Source organism: Pseudoliparis swirei, chromosome 23, assembly GCF_029220125.1.
Source record: "Pseudoliparis swirei isolate HS2019 ecotype Mariana Trench chromosome 23, NWPU_hadal_v1, whole genome shotgun sequence".
Taxonomy (NCBI): Eukaryota; Metazoa; Chordata; class Actinopteri; order Perciformes; family Liparidae; genus Pseudoliparis; species Pseudoliparis swirei.
This window is the reverse complement of record NC_079410.1, coordinates 13,561,717-13,577,406: the sequence shown is the minus strand read 5'-3', so window position 1 is coordinate 13,577,406 and position 15,690 is coordinate 13,561,717. Positions and strand designations below refer to the sequence as shown.

At 40.1% G+C, this 15,690-nt stretch overlaps 1 protein-coding gene across 2 annotated transcripts; it reads right to left on the bottom strand.

The window, feature by feature from the left end:
* Positions 1-490: 490 nt before the first annotated feature.
* LOC130188827 (adhesion G protein-coupled receptor E2) lies at positions 491-8,458 on the bottom strand. Of its 2 annotated transcripts, none has more exons than XM_056407344.1 (19): positions 8,187-8,458; positions 6,460-6,540; positions 6,051-6,209; positions 5,800-5,952; positions 5,478-5,624; positions 5,011-5,133; positions 4,816-4,859; positions 4,614-4,718; positions 4,216-4,369; positions 3,953-4,075; positions 3,674-3,864; positions 3,418-3,582; positions 3,109-3,303; positions 2,685-2,902; positions 2,531-2,591; positions 2,344-2,435; positions 1,954-2,122; positions 1,771-1,866; positions 491-1,373 (listed from the first exon to the last, which is right to left on the bottom strand). In XM_056407344.1, exons 1-19 carry the CDS (start codon positions 8,215-8,217, stop codon positions 1,332-1,334), a joined length of 2,349 nt encoding a protein of 782 aa, XP_056263319.1. In that variant the 5' UTR covers positions 8,218-8,458; the 3' UTR covers positions 491-1,331. The 2 variants fall into 2 exon arrangements, with proteins under 2 accessions (XP_056263319.1, XP_056263318.1); XM_056407343.1 differs by lacking the exon at positions 491-1,373 and adding an exon at positions 1,384-1,539.
* Positions 8,459-15,690: the final 7,232 nt, after the last annotated feature.

Below are 15,690 nucleotides of genomic sequence, written 5' to 3'. Positions count from 1 at the left end.
TTAAGGTTTAAATTTAAGTACCAATTCTGAGACTTCAGAGTTGCTTCTGAGATCATCGCGTCTATAACCCACACAAACAGGAAGGAAAAGGAAATGATCTGCTATTTCCTCTGTGTGTGTAACTGTCTTTAGCTTTTAAGTCAACGAACCAGATAAGTGTTCCCGCTGTGAGCAAATGTCAGACCTGAAGGTGCGGAAATGATGATACCATCCTTGCATGAGTTCGGCAATGACTTGTTCTCGTTTCCATTTCTGCTAAATCTTGGCTCTGAGATAAAGAACTATAAAGTAAAAGATGCATTTTACCTTTAGATGCTAAACATATTTATTAAATGAAGTAATTCAAGGCCAGTGGTGGGAAGGCCTTCACGTGGGGTCTTGCATCCAAATATGTATTCGATTCAAAGCTTCTAGGAGAGGCATGAAAAAGTATGAAAAAACAATTTTAAATGGCAAAAATTGTGAAAGACAGAAATGCTTATTGGAAATATAAAAGCTAAGATATTTATTTTCACCAAACATCAAACAGAAAGTTCAGAATTGAGCTAAAACCAGTGCTTACAACAGTACTAATATCCCTATAGACAATAATAACACAAGTTATCTTTGAACATTCAAGTCTTGAAAGACCAAAAAATAATCTTTTGAAATAATTTGATATAATATATTTCACGTGTTACAGAATGCTGATTGGAGCAGGAATGCAGTTACTTACTGTATTCAAAACTGAATTGTCCAGCAATATACACACACATACATTAAGATATCTGTCTTTTAATGGTCCTTCTTTTCGTTGGTCAAATTAAGATAATAACAATTTAAATACAAGTTTGACAGTAAAAAGTGCTTGCATCAGAAATGTCTTTTAGATTGTCTTTTCTGGTTCAATCAAGTACCTGGATGACACGTTAAGCCATATTACATATAGCCGATAAAACAGGTTTTCATAACATTATCTATCACTTTCATATTTTGGTCCAGTCTATTTTTTTTCTACAAAACAAGTGAAATTTTGTTTTACCATTCGGAAATATTAAAATAAAACCAATGTGGGAATGAAAGTAAAACCCACTATGCACTTTAATCAAGGGTTAGCTTAACAACCGTTGAATGTCTTTTCTCATTTTGAAGGAAATCCCTAACAGTCCACTTAAATAGCTATACATACAAAGACCAACCCAATAACAAAAAGTAAAGAAAATGTAAAGAAGGAAACTATTTACAACATTTTGCAGTGATGCAAACCGGTTCATTGACCACAAATAGCACGGCAGCAGTTGGCCTCTTCAGGAAATAAATGAGAATTTTCTCCTGCGTCACTTTGTAGCGGCTCAGATGCGAGACTCTCCCGTGTCCTGGGTGCTCTTTGAGGCCTGAGGACCACAGAGGCAGGCACATCAGTCACGACAGACACATATTCTTTCACGATCAGGAAAGGTTGTACTCCGACACGCTTCACTTCACAGCTCCTACTAGAATGTTTGATTTGCTTGGTTGGTCAACATTCAAGGCATGTGTTATTGGGCAATACTTCATAATCTGTGGAAAAAACAGGTTCACTTTGATGGTTTTCCACCTGAATCAGAGACATTTCCTTTATTATTTAAATTCTTAAATGTAATATGTCCTGCCCTGCTATTTCATGTAATGTTATTGTATTTTATATATGTAATGATACTGCTTCAAATACATTTTCCCCTGGGGATGAATAAAGTACATATTTGATCTTATCTAATCTTACATTGATGTGAAATATGAATAACTGCTTACATGAGCTTTGCTGGTGTGCGAGTAACTGAAGCTTGAGTAACTCTTCTTCCAAGGAGCACAGAATCTGGACATCATGTGTCCATATTCTTCTCTCACCTAAATACATGAACAATATTTGAGTTTAAAAAATGTTTAAAAGTCAGCAAAGCTTGTTATTTTATTTTTGACAGGAACTTGACTTACCTGTTTGGCAAAAAGACAGTGCATCACAAATATCATAACCCCATTAAAGCTGCCAAAGATGCTGAACAGGTAAGACATGATTATTGTGCCCTCCTCAAACTGGAAACAACCAAAGATCCACATGGTGCCCAACAAAGCCAGCTGAGCCATTGCAGTAATGGTGAATGTCCTGCAGGGGGCAACAGAGATACACACAGGCTTTTACTGAGGCACTTGAACCAGAATAACATTTTGAATATTTTTAGGGAAGAATAATTCTCCACTGTTTTATTGGCGAAGTAGTAATATAGAAAATGTGTAGTTCCACATGTCGGATATATTATCTCATATTTAAACACATACATACACATATGTGGGCCTGATTGTTGTATGCAGTTTGTGCTGACTCACTTTATTTTCTGTAGATTGTCAAGGTCGGGGTTTAAACTTGAGAACTTCTGTGCCAACTTCCACACAGTGATGAGAAAGAAGAACACGTTCACCTGAAAGGCAACATATGGTGTATTGTTTTTTTCCCCCTTCAAACAACTGGTGTTCATCTTCAGGATTATTTTCGATTGATTAATTTCTTACTCACAATAATGATGATGCATGCAGGGCCAAAGAAAGCCCAAATTAAATCCAGGTTCAACCAACAACTGCAATGAATATTAAGAGTTTATTGAGCAGACTGTATGTCAACATAACCTGGGAAAGATAAAACAAGATCACCATCAGTCGGGGGAACTTACTGTCTCTCGGTGCCATATCCCCGGGCGTTAGCTAAGGCAGAACAAGCGACAATAACAGCTGGCACTCCATAGCCACCTGCCATCATGTAGAACGTTTTGAAGTTGGTGTTAAAGACTAGGACGACCATCCTAAAGAGTTGTATGCCCTCCAGACACATCCAGCAAAAGACTGCCAGGAAGAAGAAATGCAGCAGCCCTGCTACCACTGCACAGCCAACCTAATGCAGGAGGGAGAGTGATGAGGATCACAATGACAGCAGTGAATACGGGTACAAAGTATGCTGCATCATGGGGAGAAATAAATCGAGAGGGCCGATTTGCTGTAGAGTTGTTTATAAATGTTCAGGACCCACATACATCATTCAGTAGCTCTGCTGTGTTTAGACTGCTGTTTGACTGTGCAAGCTGTGACATAAGTATTTACCCGGCTTTCCGTACGAGAGATGCCTGCGAGGAAGATGGCGGTGGCAATGAAGAGGTTGACGCAGAGGTGCAGGTGGATGGTGGTTCTTGGGCTTTTGATGGATCGGATCAAGGAGAACGTCAGGATGCAGAGGAACAGGCAGATTAGTGAAAGGGACATACCCACCTTGGTGATCAGCTGCAATTCAAACGTGTCCTGTTGAGAGAGACAGAGAGATGGATTTACATTACAGTAGAGCGAAACACACTGACGTTTCAACTGGAGACTGATCTATACGCGTTATGATTTATGTAACATGAGAGTTTTAACCTCTATGTCATAGAGCGCCATGAGCACAGCAAAGCTGCTCAGGTGGTTGCAGGAACACACAGTGTATTCAGGCTGGGACTCCACCACTCTGCAGCCACGAGGAGACCACGACCCTCCTTCCTCTGAGGCATCCCAGAACACACAGGTCGAGTCGGATTCATTTGTCTGTGAAACAAAAGAGAGAAAAAACATGACACAAGTATACTAGTTTCCCTCAGAAACTGAATACTATCGTTTATGACAAACAAGATGCTACCTGTTTGAGGTGGTAGAACTTTAATTTGATTGGCTCCTGAAGGTGGGTTGTGTTTCTGTTACTGACAGAGACAGTCACGACTTTAGAGTTGAGCTCAAAGCTTTGGTTCACTTGTGGTTTCATCCCACCAAAGAAGCCATCGGCAGAGTCCTCCAGGTTTGCATAGCTCAGCAAGGACACTGTTGTAAAGCCTTTCACAATCACAGCAGGATAACAATAGATTAAGTGGACATTCATCACATTGCTCGCCAATGGGTTACTTGTAGGTATGATCATTACCAGGGTAATAGGATAGATCTCCAGCAGCGGTCTCCAACTGGATGTCCAGCTGAGCGTGCTTAGATGATAAAGTCACAGCTCCCTTGGGTAAGTCCGTCCCTTTCTCTACCAGCAGCTCCAGCTCTGGACCCAGGCAGATATGTTTTTATGAAAATGAATTGCTGTTAATACTGTAGATGACTTCAGAAGAAGAGAAATCTACCAGCTTCTTAAGCAAACATTCCATCAGAAGAAGCGTTAACGTTAACAGATTGTCTTTGTACCTGTGTGAGTGGAGGATCTCGTTATCCCAGGGGGCTTAATGAAAGCTCCGATGAGCTTCAGCGTGTTCTCCACCATGTTCAGAAAGCTGGAGACTTTCCTGTTATCATTGAAGGCTCCACTGGACAAGAGCTTGTCAATCACAGACAACAGTCTCTGTCGCCACAGGGGAGGAAGGGGAGAGGATGGGGAGAGGGAGCAACAAAAGCATGATCAGGGGAAAACAGGAGATACAGTCAGTCAGAAGCAGACATTCAGGCTGCATTCCCCCTCAGGCCATCATAAACACTGCATAGCTGTGCAAAGACATCTGAACGTCCGACTTCTGTGCTTGTTCTGAGGAACTGAAGGCTTTTTCTGCATAATCAACTTGCATTTCAATTAATTTATGTAGAAATACCATCAGCATGTCCTCTCCATCCAGCTCTGTTGGATTCTCACTTTCTGTTAGGTTGAGACAGCTTATTTCCAATTGCATCAGGAGATCATGTGCAAGCTGAAATTTCTAGGAAAGCAATTTGGGAAGGACGAAACAAAAGTATGAGGCAAAAGAACTTTAAATATATAGTGAGCTGTGATTTGTTTCTGGTGTGGCGATATACCTCTTGCAGAATGTTCACGGGCTTGAATACATCACAGTTTAATGCTGAGGAAACAGGAATTTGTTTTCATTACAGGTGCTCGCTGATGACAGTAACATTCCTATTATGAGAACACCTATGCCCATGTAAACGTTCTGTTTATATATTTACAGAGAAAACACCGGTTCAGTGATGTGGAAACAGTGTTCTTCTTACCAGTGCAGCGAGACCCTTTGTTGCCATAGTTAGTGAACCCTGCGTGGCATGCACAGTAAAGGCCGCTAGCTCCACGGTGGCAGGTTCCGTTTCCACAGATTGTCTTATCACTCACACATAAGTCTAAAATGGGAACAAATCAGGAAGAGGAAAAAGTGTGTTTCAGTCGGTGCTAATCGAACAATAAATATCCTGGTCCTCCAGAACGTTCATACCCAAAATGTTGCTTAAAAGGTTTAAAGACAATGCCTAGAAAACATGAAAGCAGCCTAAGCTAAAACACAGGACACACAATCACTAAATCAACTTAGAAGTCAGAACTCAAATCAATTATTTAAACTTTCTGTTCCACTTTTGTGTGGGCACTTCACAAACAACATGTAGAGTTACATCTGGATCAACTTAACAATAAAACAACAAATAGAACAAAGTGAGACTCATTCTAGTAATCACGTCATAGCCCTCACCTTCACATTGCACTTGAGTGCCAGACAAGTTCGATCTGCCAGATTTGAGTCCAAAGCCAGCGTTACAGACACAGTGAAAACTGCCTGGTGTGTTGACGCATGCTGCATTTTGATCACACGCATTGTACTCTTGACATTCATCAATATCTACATGAGCAGGAAGAAGACATTTTAAATTAACTGAGAAAGTAAACCATCACTGAACCACACGAAGAAACCACCATATCACTGCAGCCACACAAAGAGAGAACATACATCCAGTTCATAACCGACATGTAACCTACCACAGGATTAGCTCATAGGGTACTGATACGTATCTCACCTCTGCATGTAACGTTGTCACCGTGGTGAAAGCGTTCCACTCCAGTAGAGGAAATGAATCCATTGTCACAAATGCAGGAATAATGTGGAATTGTGTTAAAACATGTGGCATTAAGTCCACAGAGCTCTTTGTCCTCCAAGCACTCATTGACATCTAAAGCAAAGGATGAGGACAGGACTTTTATATTAGAGGACGACTGCAGCAGTAAGACTTTCTCTGCTTACATTGATTCAATGTATACGCTAACTCACCTTTACATGTTGTTCCAGCCTTGAAATGCAAAGCCCCTGATGCGAAACCTTCCGCACATTGGCAGTGGAAGCTGCCGATGGAGTTGTGACAGTCCGCGTTCTCTCCACATGGCCCAACTTCATCAGGATAGTCCTCATCGACGGCACATTCATCATCATCTTAATTAAGTAGGCATGAATATGTGAACAATGGATGCTAATTAGACTGTTTTCACACCCAAATCAAGTAATAATCAATAAAAACATGCAATTTGTATTAGTTATCTGAATCTTAATAGGAAATTTAACGAAACCATACCATATATTTGACAGTTTCTAACTTCTATATAGAAATATGAGAAAAACATGCCACAACATGGCTGTTTTTCTATGATAGAGTTGTGTGTTGAAGTAAGTTTGTTTTTCATACCAACGCATGTTCGCTTCACCACATTAAATCCTTTAGGGCAGGATGGGTTTGACAGGGCCATGATGAGGGAGAGGTACAGAGCTGAAAGGCAAGCAGGCGACTGTCAGTTTACACTTTCTCAGCACGACTGCTACCGTGGCACCCATGCTTAATCTACACTAACCACTTTGAAAAATCATACTAAGATGTTTCTGTGTCACTACAGCAGCATTAGGGACCAGTTTGACTACATAAATAACACCAAACATGTTCAGAGTTCAAGGTCGATTCCCTCATGTTCTACCCTCCTTTCCTCAGATTGTTCCAACGGCATCTGCATCATAATTCAACTCGGGTGTCTGCAGGACTCGGCTTCCTTTGTTTGAGAAAACATCAGCTGTCGTGGCACGAGCGCAAAAAAAACAAGACATCCTCAAACTGTTCGAGTGCCGAGTCAGTCCTCTGTGGTCGCTTAAATTACGCCAGATGGCTGTAATGTGCACTCAGCATATGGAAACAGGAAGAAACAGTCCAGTTACCCCCCCCCCCCCCCCACACATCATTATTAGTTTAAACAATACATACAGTATAATTATCAAAAGAAGCAGTATGTTAAATATTAATTAAAGGGCCAGTTTATTCAAACCACAAAGAGGCCCATTCCCTGAGGTATTGTTTTGTATCATGTGTTCAAGATTGCTGCAACACTAATAATTTGGATTTTAATGCTTTTTTGTACTTGAAAAAACTCTATGTGAACATTTTCACTCTTTGTTTAACTGTTGGATGGATACGGTGGATACCGGGGGTATGTTTTGAGGAGATTTAAAGTGTTTTGAGACACCATTTTGTTTCTCTCTGGGCATCATGATAATCATAACGATTGCATTCATATACGGGATTACATCAAAAAAAAGAGGGTTTGCTAAGATTGCAACCATGACATTATGTAATGTTTCACAAGTTATAATCTCTCAATGTTGTGTTGTCTCTTGGCAACATAAAGAGTTTCTCCCTGTGTGTCTGTGGGCACGATGGGCGATGCGTCACGTGGGCGCCGTGCGATGAGCTCACAGTTTATAAATATCACTTTAAAAGCAGAAGACAGAGGTCCGCTGTGCAGCGGGACGCAGATAGTGAGTTGTTTGAAGAAAAGCTGCTGTGTTCAGCATCACTCTTCTTCCTAATTCATGCGAGCTCTTTCCCACACTCAGGCTTCAGGCTCTGACGGCTGCACAGAGGCTCACATTAATTAAGAGCTGTGGCAATTTTAGTTTCACACTGTTATCATTTCTGCCTGAGAGACTGGCTGGCAGATTTGATCTCAAGGGAAATTAATTAATTAAACAAAGTAAAAACAGAAATATACATTACTATATGAAACTGTTTTCATTGATCTGTTTTTTGTTTTGATCATGTGATTATTATTTGATTTTTTTCTGCCAAGCACTTTGGTCAACACCTGTTTCTTTTACATGTGCTCTATAAAAAAATCTATTATATTCAATTACTTGATCAACTCTGCTTTTCAAAAGGTGTGTGTTGAATTACAGTATACGGCATGTTAAAAAGTGATAAACAACATTATATTTTAACAGAAAACATACACAGATATACAGATTTATCTATTCTTAAAGGTTTACAGGCAAGGCCAGCTAGTTTTCTGGGTCCCAGAACATTTTCAAACTTTCTCAACAGATGATTTTCCATCCCTACTCCTGTGCAAATGGATGACAGATGTGACTCACCCATTATCAGGAGGTTCCACCTGCCTGCCATGATGAAGTCGGAAAAACAGTCCAGAAATGTAAAAGGAAAGTAAAAACAACCAAAACGAGTGAATCTACATTTAGATTGCGCAGTTCATTCCTCTTCTCTTTTCTTTTTCAAAATTGCCCCACTTGTTTCTGTAACTTTAAAACAGCATCCACCAATCAAGTTGATAGACACGGACAAAGTTGGGACAGTATATGCTGATACCAGCATATAAAAAAATATAAAAATGCTGGAATCAGTCTCTCATCTCATCCAATGACCTCTCCTCTGTCTCTTTCTCTCTTTTGAATCATCTGCTCTCACTAATGAGGTGACATGCTGAGACGACTAGTTCTTCTGGGGAGGGGTTTCTCTCTCTCTCTCTCTCTCTCTCTCTCTTTCTGAATCACATCTCTGACACAGAAGTTTGTGGAGTGCAGCCAGAAGTTAACTCCTGCTCTGGTTTGGGTGGGGTGATAGCGAGAGGAAATGGCAATGCCAGCTCACTCTGCTCCACTTCCATGACAACAATGTGTTACTTTACAGTGTTTTTTCTCTCCGTGTCTCTCTCGCTCTCTTTTTATTTTTCTCTCTCTCTCTCTCTGCTCATGTGTATATATTTCCTCTCTGTTGGGCTCTGAGGTTCGGGAGAGACAGGGGGTCAAGAGGAGTTTATGAGACTGGTCATTGTCCAGCTGGTGGGTATAAGCTCCCATGAGTTTTAGCACACAGCCGGCTAACTTTGGTGATGACATATATATAGCTATTGCATCTGAGTGCGTCCGTTAGAGACAATGAAACAATGGTAACAATGTTGAGCTTCATTTGGAAAGAAGTGAACAGAGAACAATACATTTATATTTATACATGTAATTTCCCACTCCTTGAGGGCAGTCAAACTGCACTTATTTTCAAGAAAAGAAAACAAGCAGCACATTTAAGGTTAAAGATTAAACCTAAAATAGAAGAAACTGCTAAAAAATAGAATCTTTATCACAAGTTTCAGAAGGTGTCTTTATAAAAGAGGAAATACAATTCTGAGAAACTTGTGTGTAGGGAAATAATGTGCTCTTCTTCATCACACATCTTTTGAAGTTCACTCTGTGTCTGTGTCACAAGATGCCTGTCCTGTTTCACACTTAACCCATGATACATCGTATGAGCTGTACTGGCTTGAGTATGAAGAGAAACGGAGGAAATGCTGTAAGTGGCCATAAGAGCAAACTAATGGAGAAAAAAAAAATTTGTTGAATTTTCAGCAACTTTTCTTGTTTCCAGCTCGCGGTGACAAGGTCATTTTCAGGTCTGGACACAATGTAGCAAGACTCACTGACAGGCAGCGTGATTATTGCATTATTTTACACTCTTAAACAATGAGGTGCGCTTTGTGGGCCTGGGATAATGGAGCTGACAGACGGCGGGCCTTTAGGGACTGGCGGTGTACAGCAGAATGCTCCCATGGACCTTGAAATGTTCTGACATTAGCATGACCTAGAAACCCCCCCGCCTTTAAATAGAACATTAGTTCCATCGGTGACAGGCATCTGGTGCTCTCTCCATCTATAGTCAATTAAACAGCAATACATCTAGTATTTAATGATGCTCACATGAAACACATAAAACAACACTGGTGACCATGTGGCTACAATATGTGACACTTTTGATAAAGTAATTTAGCATTTATTCCTACAGCTCGGCCTCTGAGTGGTTGCTGTGTAACGCTATGGAGTCTTTATTGGGAGTAAATACAAAATGAAACACTTAAAATAACTAACACAATTAAAAAGCAGATTGTTAAAGGGTATCTATAACATGAAATACATTGTGACTGTAAAGACAATATTAATCCACTGCACAGCAAACAAAAAGTGGAACTGGAGCTGACTCACCACATGGAAACTTTCCCCCGATACCGGGACATCGTGTGCGAGGTGAGCTGTGTCCTGTTCTTTGGTGAAATCTCGAGCCCACAGCACACGCTGTGCATCGCTGAAGGGAACGGCAATAAATGATCCAGGAGTCGAGTTCCACATAATCATAGTTTACTTTTCAAGTACACAGTTTACAATCAAGTATGCAATCCATATGACGTTTGTTAACAGTGCAATTAGAAGTGATTTATTCTAGTCAGTGCAACACTTTAAAATGAAACAACCTATTTAAACTGAGCAGCAACTGATGCCACTGGCCCACACACACAATCCACATTATAGCCATTCTCAGGCTCTGTGTAATGAATTTTAGGGGAGGATGTTGTGATCACTCCCGCATCAAAGCGCAGCTGAGCTTGATGAAACCTTGCAAGGAGGTCAGAGCCCGATATCACCTCTGTACATGCTCTGGATTCAAATGATGGATCGGTTCCACTCGAGTTGGCAAATTGAATGATGATTTCTTGCTCCAGTTTAATTCTGTCAGAGCGATTTCTAGCCATTATGATCATGGCAAGCATCCAGGGCTTATCCTGTTATCTCACGACTTTCTCCCTGTCCGTACCAAGATAGTGTGCATATTGAGTTTTGGATGTTTTGTGTTGGCTCTGTTTGTTTTCTTTTTGTTTCTTTCTGAATTGGTCAAACAATGAGGAGGGACCTCAATATGCTGTCTCAACAACGTCCTGACAAACCCTGAACCAAAATGCCAAGTGGAGACTGAGTAGTCTGGTCAAACGATTTAGATTTAGTTATTTCAAAATGTTCTATTTCCAAAGAAAAAAATCAGTCTGACGTGCGTCAATAGATATTTCCAAAGTTGCTGCACTGATATGATGTAATCCGTATGTTGAAGTCCATCCACATGCACATTTACTTTATCAGTAAAAGTGACTTTAATAATTAATATTGTATTTTATAATTGCGTTACCTCGGAAATACACATTGAAAAGCGCGTGACAATCTTATGGAAATGACTGCATGGCACACAGTGAATAGTTTTGCCAAATCAAGACCATGTGTGAAACATTTACTCTAGTGGCTTGTGGTGAAACAAAATGCTGGTCTTTTAATTTATGAACCACATAAGGGAGTTGCTGGCAGAGCCATAGATCCTGCCAGCCCACCGTTGAGTTGTTGTCTGTATATGGAAGCAGAGAGAGAGAAACACAGAATAAACAGTGGAATAAGTAATGGAATAAATGCAGATTGTCAAACTTTCGTCTTTCCTCCTTGTGCCCGTGTAACCTTCGGTAAACCCATAAAAGGGGTTTTACTGTCCAAATTCCATTTCTCCTTTTCCCTTCTGCTTCCTCTCTATTTAAAGAGGCCCATGGAAAGAAGGTACATGGATGTAGCTGCCAACACTAAAAGGTTTTTCAGAAAGCCATTGCTAAACTTTTAACCCCAGTTTGAGCAACTCAACATATAAAAGTACTTTGAGATTTAGCTGATCGTTATGATCACTTTCAGTCAGCTTCTGATCAGATGCAGACTGACATCCTCTGGTGGGTCTTTGTTAGAGATATGAACTAGGGTTCGTGGGGCTGCATTTATAATTTTTTTAAATGTCCTTTTAAAACACATGATTTCATAATTATTAAAAAATATATATATTTAGCTATGTTTAATTGCGTATCCTATATATATCTATGTTTAAAATCTATATTTTTCCTTCCTTGAGTCTATGTTTTGATTAGATGCTTTTCATAAATAATTTAGCTTTTCTTTAAAAGTGAAATAAAGCTTATTAGCCAATCTTTTTAAAAGTATGGCCTCACTCAGCACAGTGACATGGTCCCAGGAACTTAAAATACTGCATATTATAATGCAATGTTTCTATATGGATACATAAAACATGAGGATCTGTCTAGTTTCTTCAATCTTGCAGTTTCCTTAGAGTTTATAATCTGTTGATTTCTACATACATTTGAACATGAGGTATCTCACATTGTAGATTAAACACTCACGGTGTGTTCCCGTTTACAGCTGACGATGTTCAGTTCAATGTGCTGTGTAGGTTACAAACATTCCATGTGGATGAATGTTGGAAGAGTGTCACCAATAACCCAAAATATGCTTGAATGCGGAGTCTGTACTAAATGCAACAATGCCTGTAAAAGGACATTTCCTTTATATAGCTGTGAAAATAGTTCACAGGCATAAAGAGGATGTGTGCTCATGCACCTTCTCACTCTTTCACACCTTCAAGCTCAACTTATATTAGCAAAGTTCACAATTACGGAAGTGGGGACGACGTTTTTGTGCTGCTGCTTGAATTGTATTTAAAACTATAAACAATCAGATGACTTATTTTAACAAACTCTTTGGGGACAATAAACCAGTATACTGTGGATTTCTGTTGCATTTGGAGTTATGCACAATTACTTGTGAGCCCAAATCCTAATGAAGTAAGTGCTGTGTCACTTAAAACAATAACATTGGGTAAAAAGAGGACATAACATCAAGGGTGGAGGAGGATGGTAGCTTTTAAATAAAAAAATAAAAATCAATGTTCATTATACCCTTTTTTCTCTTTCCACGAGATGGGTGGTGTGGAAAAGGTTCTTGGGGAAGTGTAACACAGCATAAACACACCCAGAAGCGGAGTCAAAGTGAAATAGCACTATCCAGTGGAGAGAAGGGGGTATTACACTATCACCCAACTAGATCATTTTGTGAAATACACTGTAAATGAGAATATAAAAGAAAGAAAAAAATAATTATGTCTAGTATTCATGTCCCTTCTGCCCCAACCTGCTTTTTAGTTATCACAATCTATAACTGTATTCAATCTTCCATTACATCGAGTGCCGCGTCTCCTTGGCGGTAGGGCTAGCGTTTCGAGCCCATAATACGTGTAAGATAATATTCAGTTTAGAGAATCACTCTTATCAAGCGCAATGTGAAACAACAACTTACCTTCATGTTATTGGTTTGGAAATATAGAGGAAACCACTAAATCAGCAAATTCAGCAAGTTTAAAAGAAAACTCTAAAAGATGCTGACTTTAGCAATTTGAACATGAGTCTGGTTTACACGTACAGGAGCAAAGCCAGAAGGCCGCTCCAGGGGAAATTATCAAACCATGTTTTATGTTATTTGCTTTGCAATACCCTATCTAACCTCCCAGGTCCAAAACGTAATCTTTTAAACTGTATTAACTTTAATATTGGACTGGATTATTGGAAGGTATGCAGTGACATTCTCTAACACATACATTCTCTAATACTTTTGACTTTCGGGAGCTGTAGAGCATCATTGCTTGTGAACTGAAGACATGCAGGCTTCTTTGTCTTTCTCCATTTAATATGAATATATGAACTGGTTAATCAATTTAAATCTGCAATATGCAGAGCATGAATGTAGTTGCAAACAACTGTAATCAATGTAAATATATAGTGGAGTAACGTCTACCTGAGCAGAGAAGGAAGTCACTCTTCCTCAGTTGTTATTCAAGCTTCTCCAGTGTTTGTTGACACATGCTTTCAGTGCATGTTAATGCATGTGAGCGGCCCCACGGGCTAGCTAACTGCTGCTGCTCTGCACTCATAGGGAGGAGGAAGAGGCAATAGAAATGCTTACAGACAAGATTATAAAACAATCATGTTTAACAAAATAATCCATGCATAGGCCTACTATTGAAAAAAAACATTAGAATCCAAACATACAAATTGTGTATTGTATTTGAAGGATTAGTTTTGTGAAGTTACCCGTGAGTCACACAAAGTAACCCAAATCAAACACACGCACAACAATGTCACATGACCAACAGGTGCATACTCGATCGAGGTAAAACTCTCATGGTGGATTTAAGGAGCGGGGTGGAACCTGAGAGGCGGAGTGGGCTGGATATATTTTGCATTGAAAACAAACAAGCAAATAAGTTGAACCTGTAGAGCAGACTGTGGAGGATTTGGTGATGCATATGGCTGGCAGAGTTCCCCTCAGACAAATGAGTACAACACTCTCAGTGATAGATGAGTTACTCTTTATAAAAGAACAGCAACGACCACTGCACTGCATGGCAACACAGGTTGTGTGAGTGTGTGTGCGCACTAGGCCACGAGGTGTTCACAAATTGGAGTTGTTGTGAAGTTTTTTTTTAATGAGGCCATGACGATGATGCTTTATTCTCCTGTAAATTCGTTAAGAAAGTGTCTGTTTTTGTTTCACCGGCTGCTGTCTTTATACAGTCTATTTATTTATTATTGATTTTGTTGAATTTTGTTGTGTCATGACTTGTCACGGTTGTCGCAGCGAGAGAGGACCCAAATGCCGACATTTACTGAACAAACTAATATTTACTTCCAAAAACGTCCAAAGACCAGACAGGAACGACAAAAACGTGGACCAAACAGTACGAAGCCACACTGGGAATGAGACGAACAGGGTTTACATACACAGGCAAGGTGGAGGTGATTGGACAACGGGGAACGAGACACAGGTGGACACAATGAGGGCGGGGCCAGCAATCACACAGAAGGAAACAATCAGGGCCAGGGCAGACAATCACAGGGAGACAGACGACACAAGGACTTCAAAACAAGACACAAACTACAGATCCTAACATGTTGTTGAATTTTGTTCTCTTTTCTGATTGAGTGTTGCACTTAAGACAACACCGAGCAAAGATAGTACATTTCAACCAACCTACTATTTACAACCTTTAATTCAAGTGCAGTTTTTATAGAAGTTGATATATTTTATTTTTCAGAACTACTTAGTAATGAGTCCTCGACAACATCTGAAAAATTGATCTCTGGCCTTTTCAACATACTTTTTGACATAAACTCCTGCGTGTCAAGATTCTACATGAAAACTGTCATTTTACTGCGAATAGAGAGCTGTGCAAAGTGGCAGATGCCCTTTTAATTCCCCACAGAGAGATTGAACTGCCCGTCTAATTTGCTCCAAGGCTCACGGCCACCCTCTTGGAAATGGATGTGGAGGAATTTTGAATCATCTTCCTATGCAATCTGGCCTACATAATCAGTTCCTGTATAAGAGACACGGCGCAGATATTATTCTGCCCCGTGCTGTCATCAGGGCAGCCAAGGAGAGACTCTCTATTGTCACTCGGGACAGAGAAGTCTGCTGGAACTTTTGCAGATGGAGAGCTAACGGCAAGATAAAGTAGTGTACTGTACGAATGTGGATCCATATTCACACCTACAGGTCTGTGAATACATAGTGACAAGTGCCTAGTTGCAAAATCTATACTTAGCCTAAGGGAACTTCATCCACATGACTTTTGTATATCACAAAGAGGCTGCGCAGGCCTCGAAGGTTACACTCTGTCCCCAAGGGGCTCAGGCCTCCACGAGAAAACGGTGTTCTCCACATAGACTACTTCTCCTCGCCCCAGGCTCTCACATTGTTTCTCACAGCACAAAGCGCATCAATTTTTTATTTTAGCATTCCCAACCACAAATGGTCTAGACTAATTATTTATTTTTTGATGTGTGCTATTCATAAAGAGATCTATGAATATCGGTACGTCTCAATGCACTTTGCAGATTTCAGGCAAGAGTACACTAGTTTGGACTAGTGCACCATGTTTGGG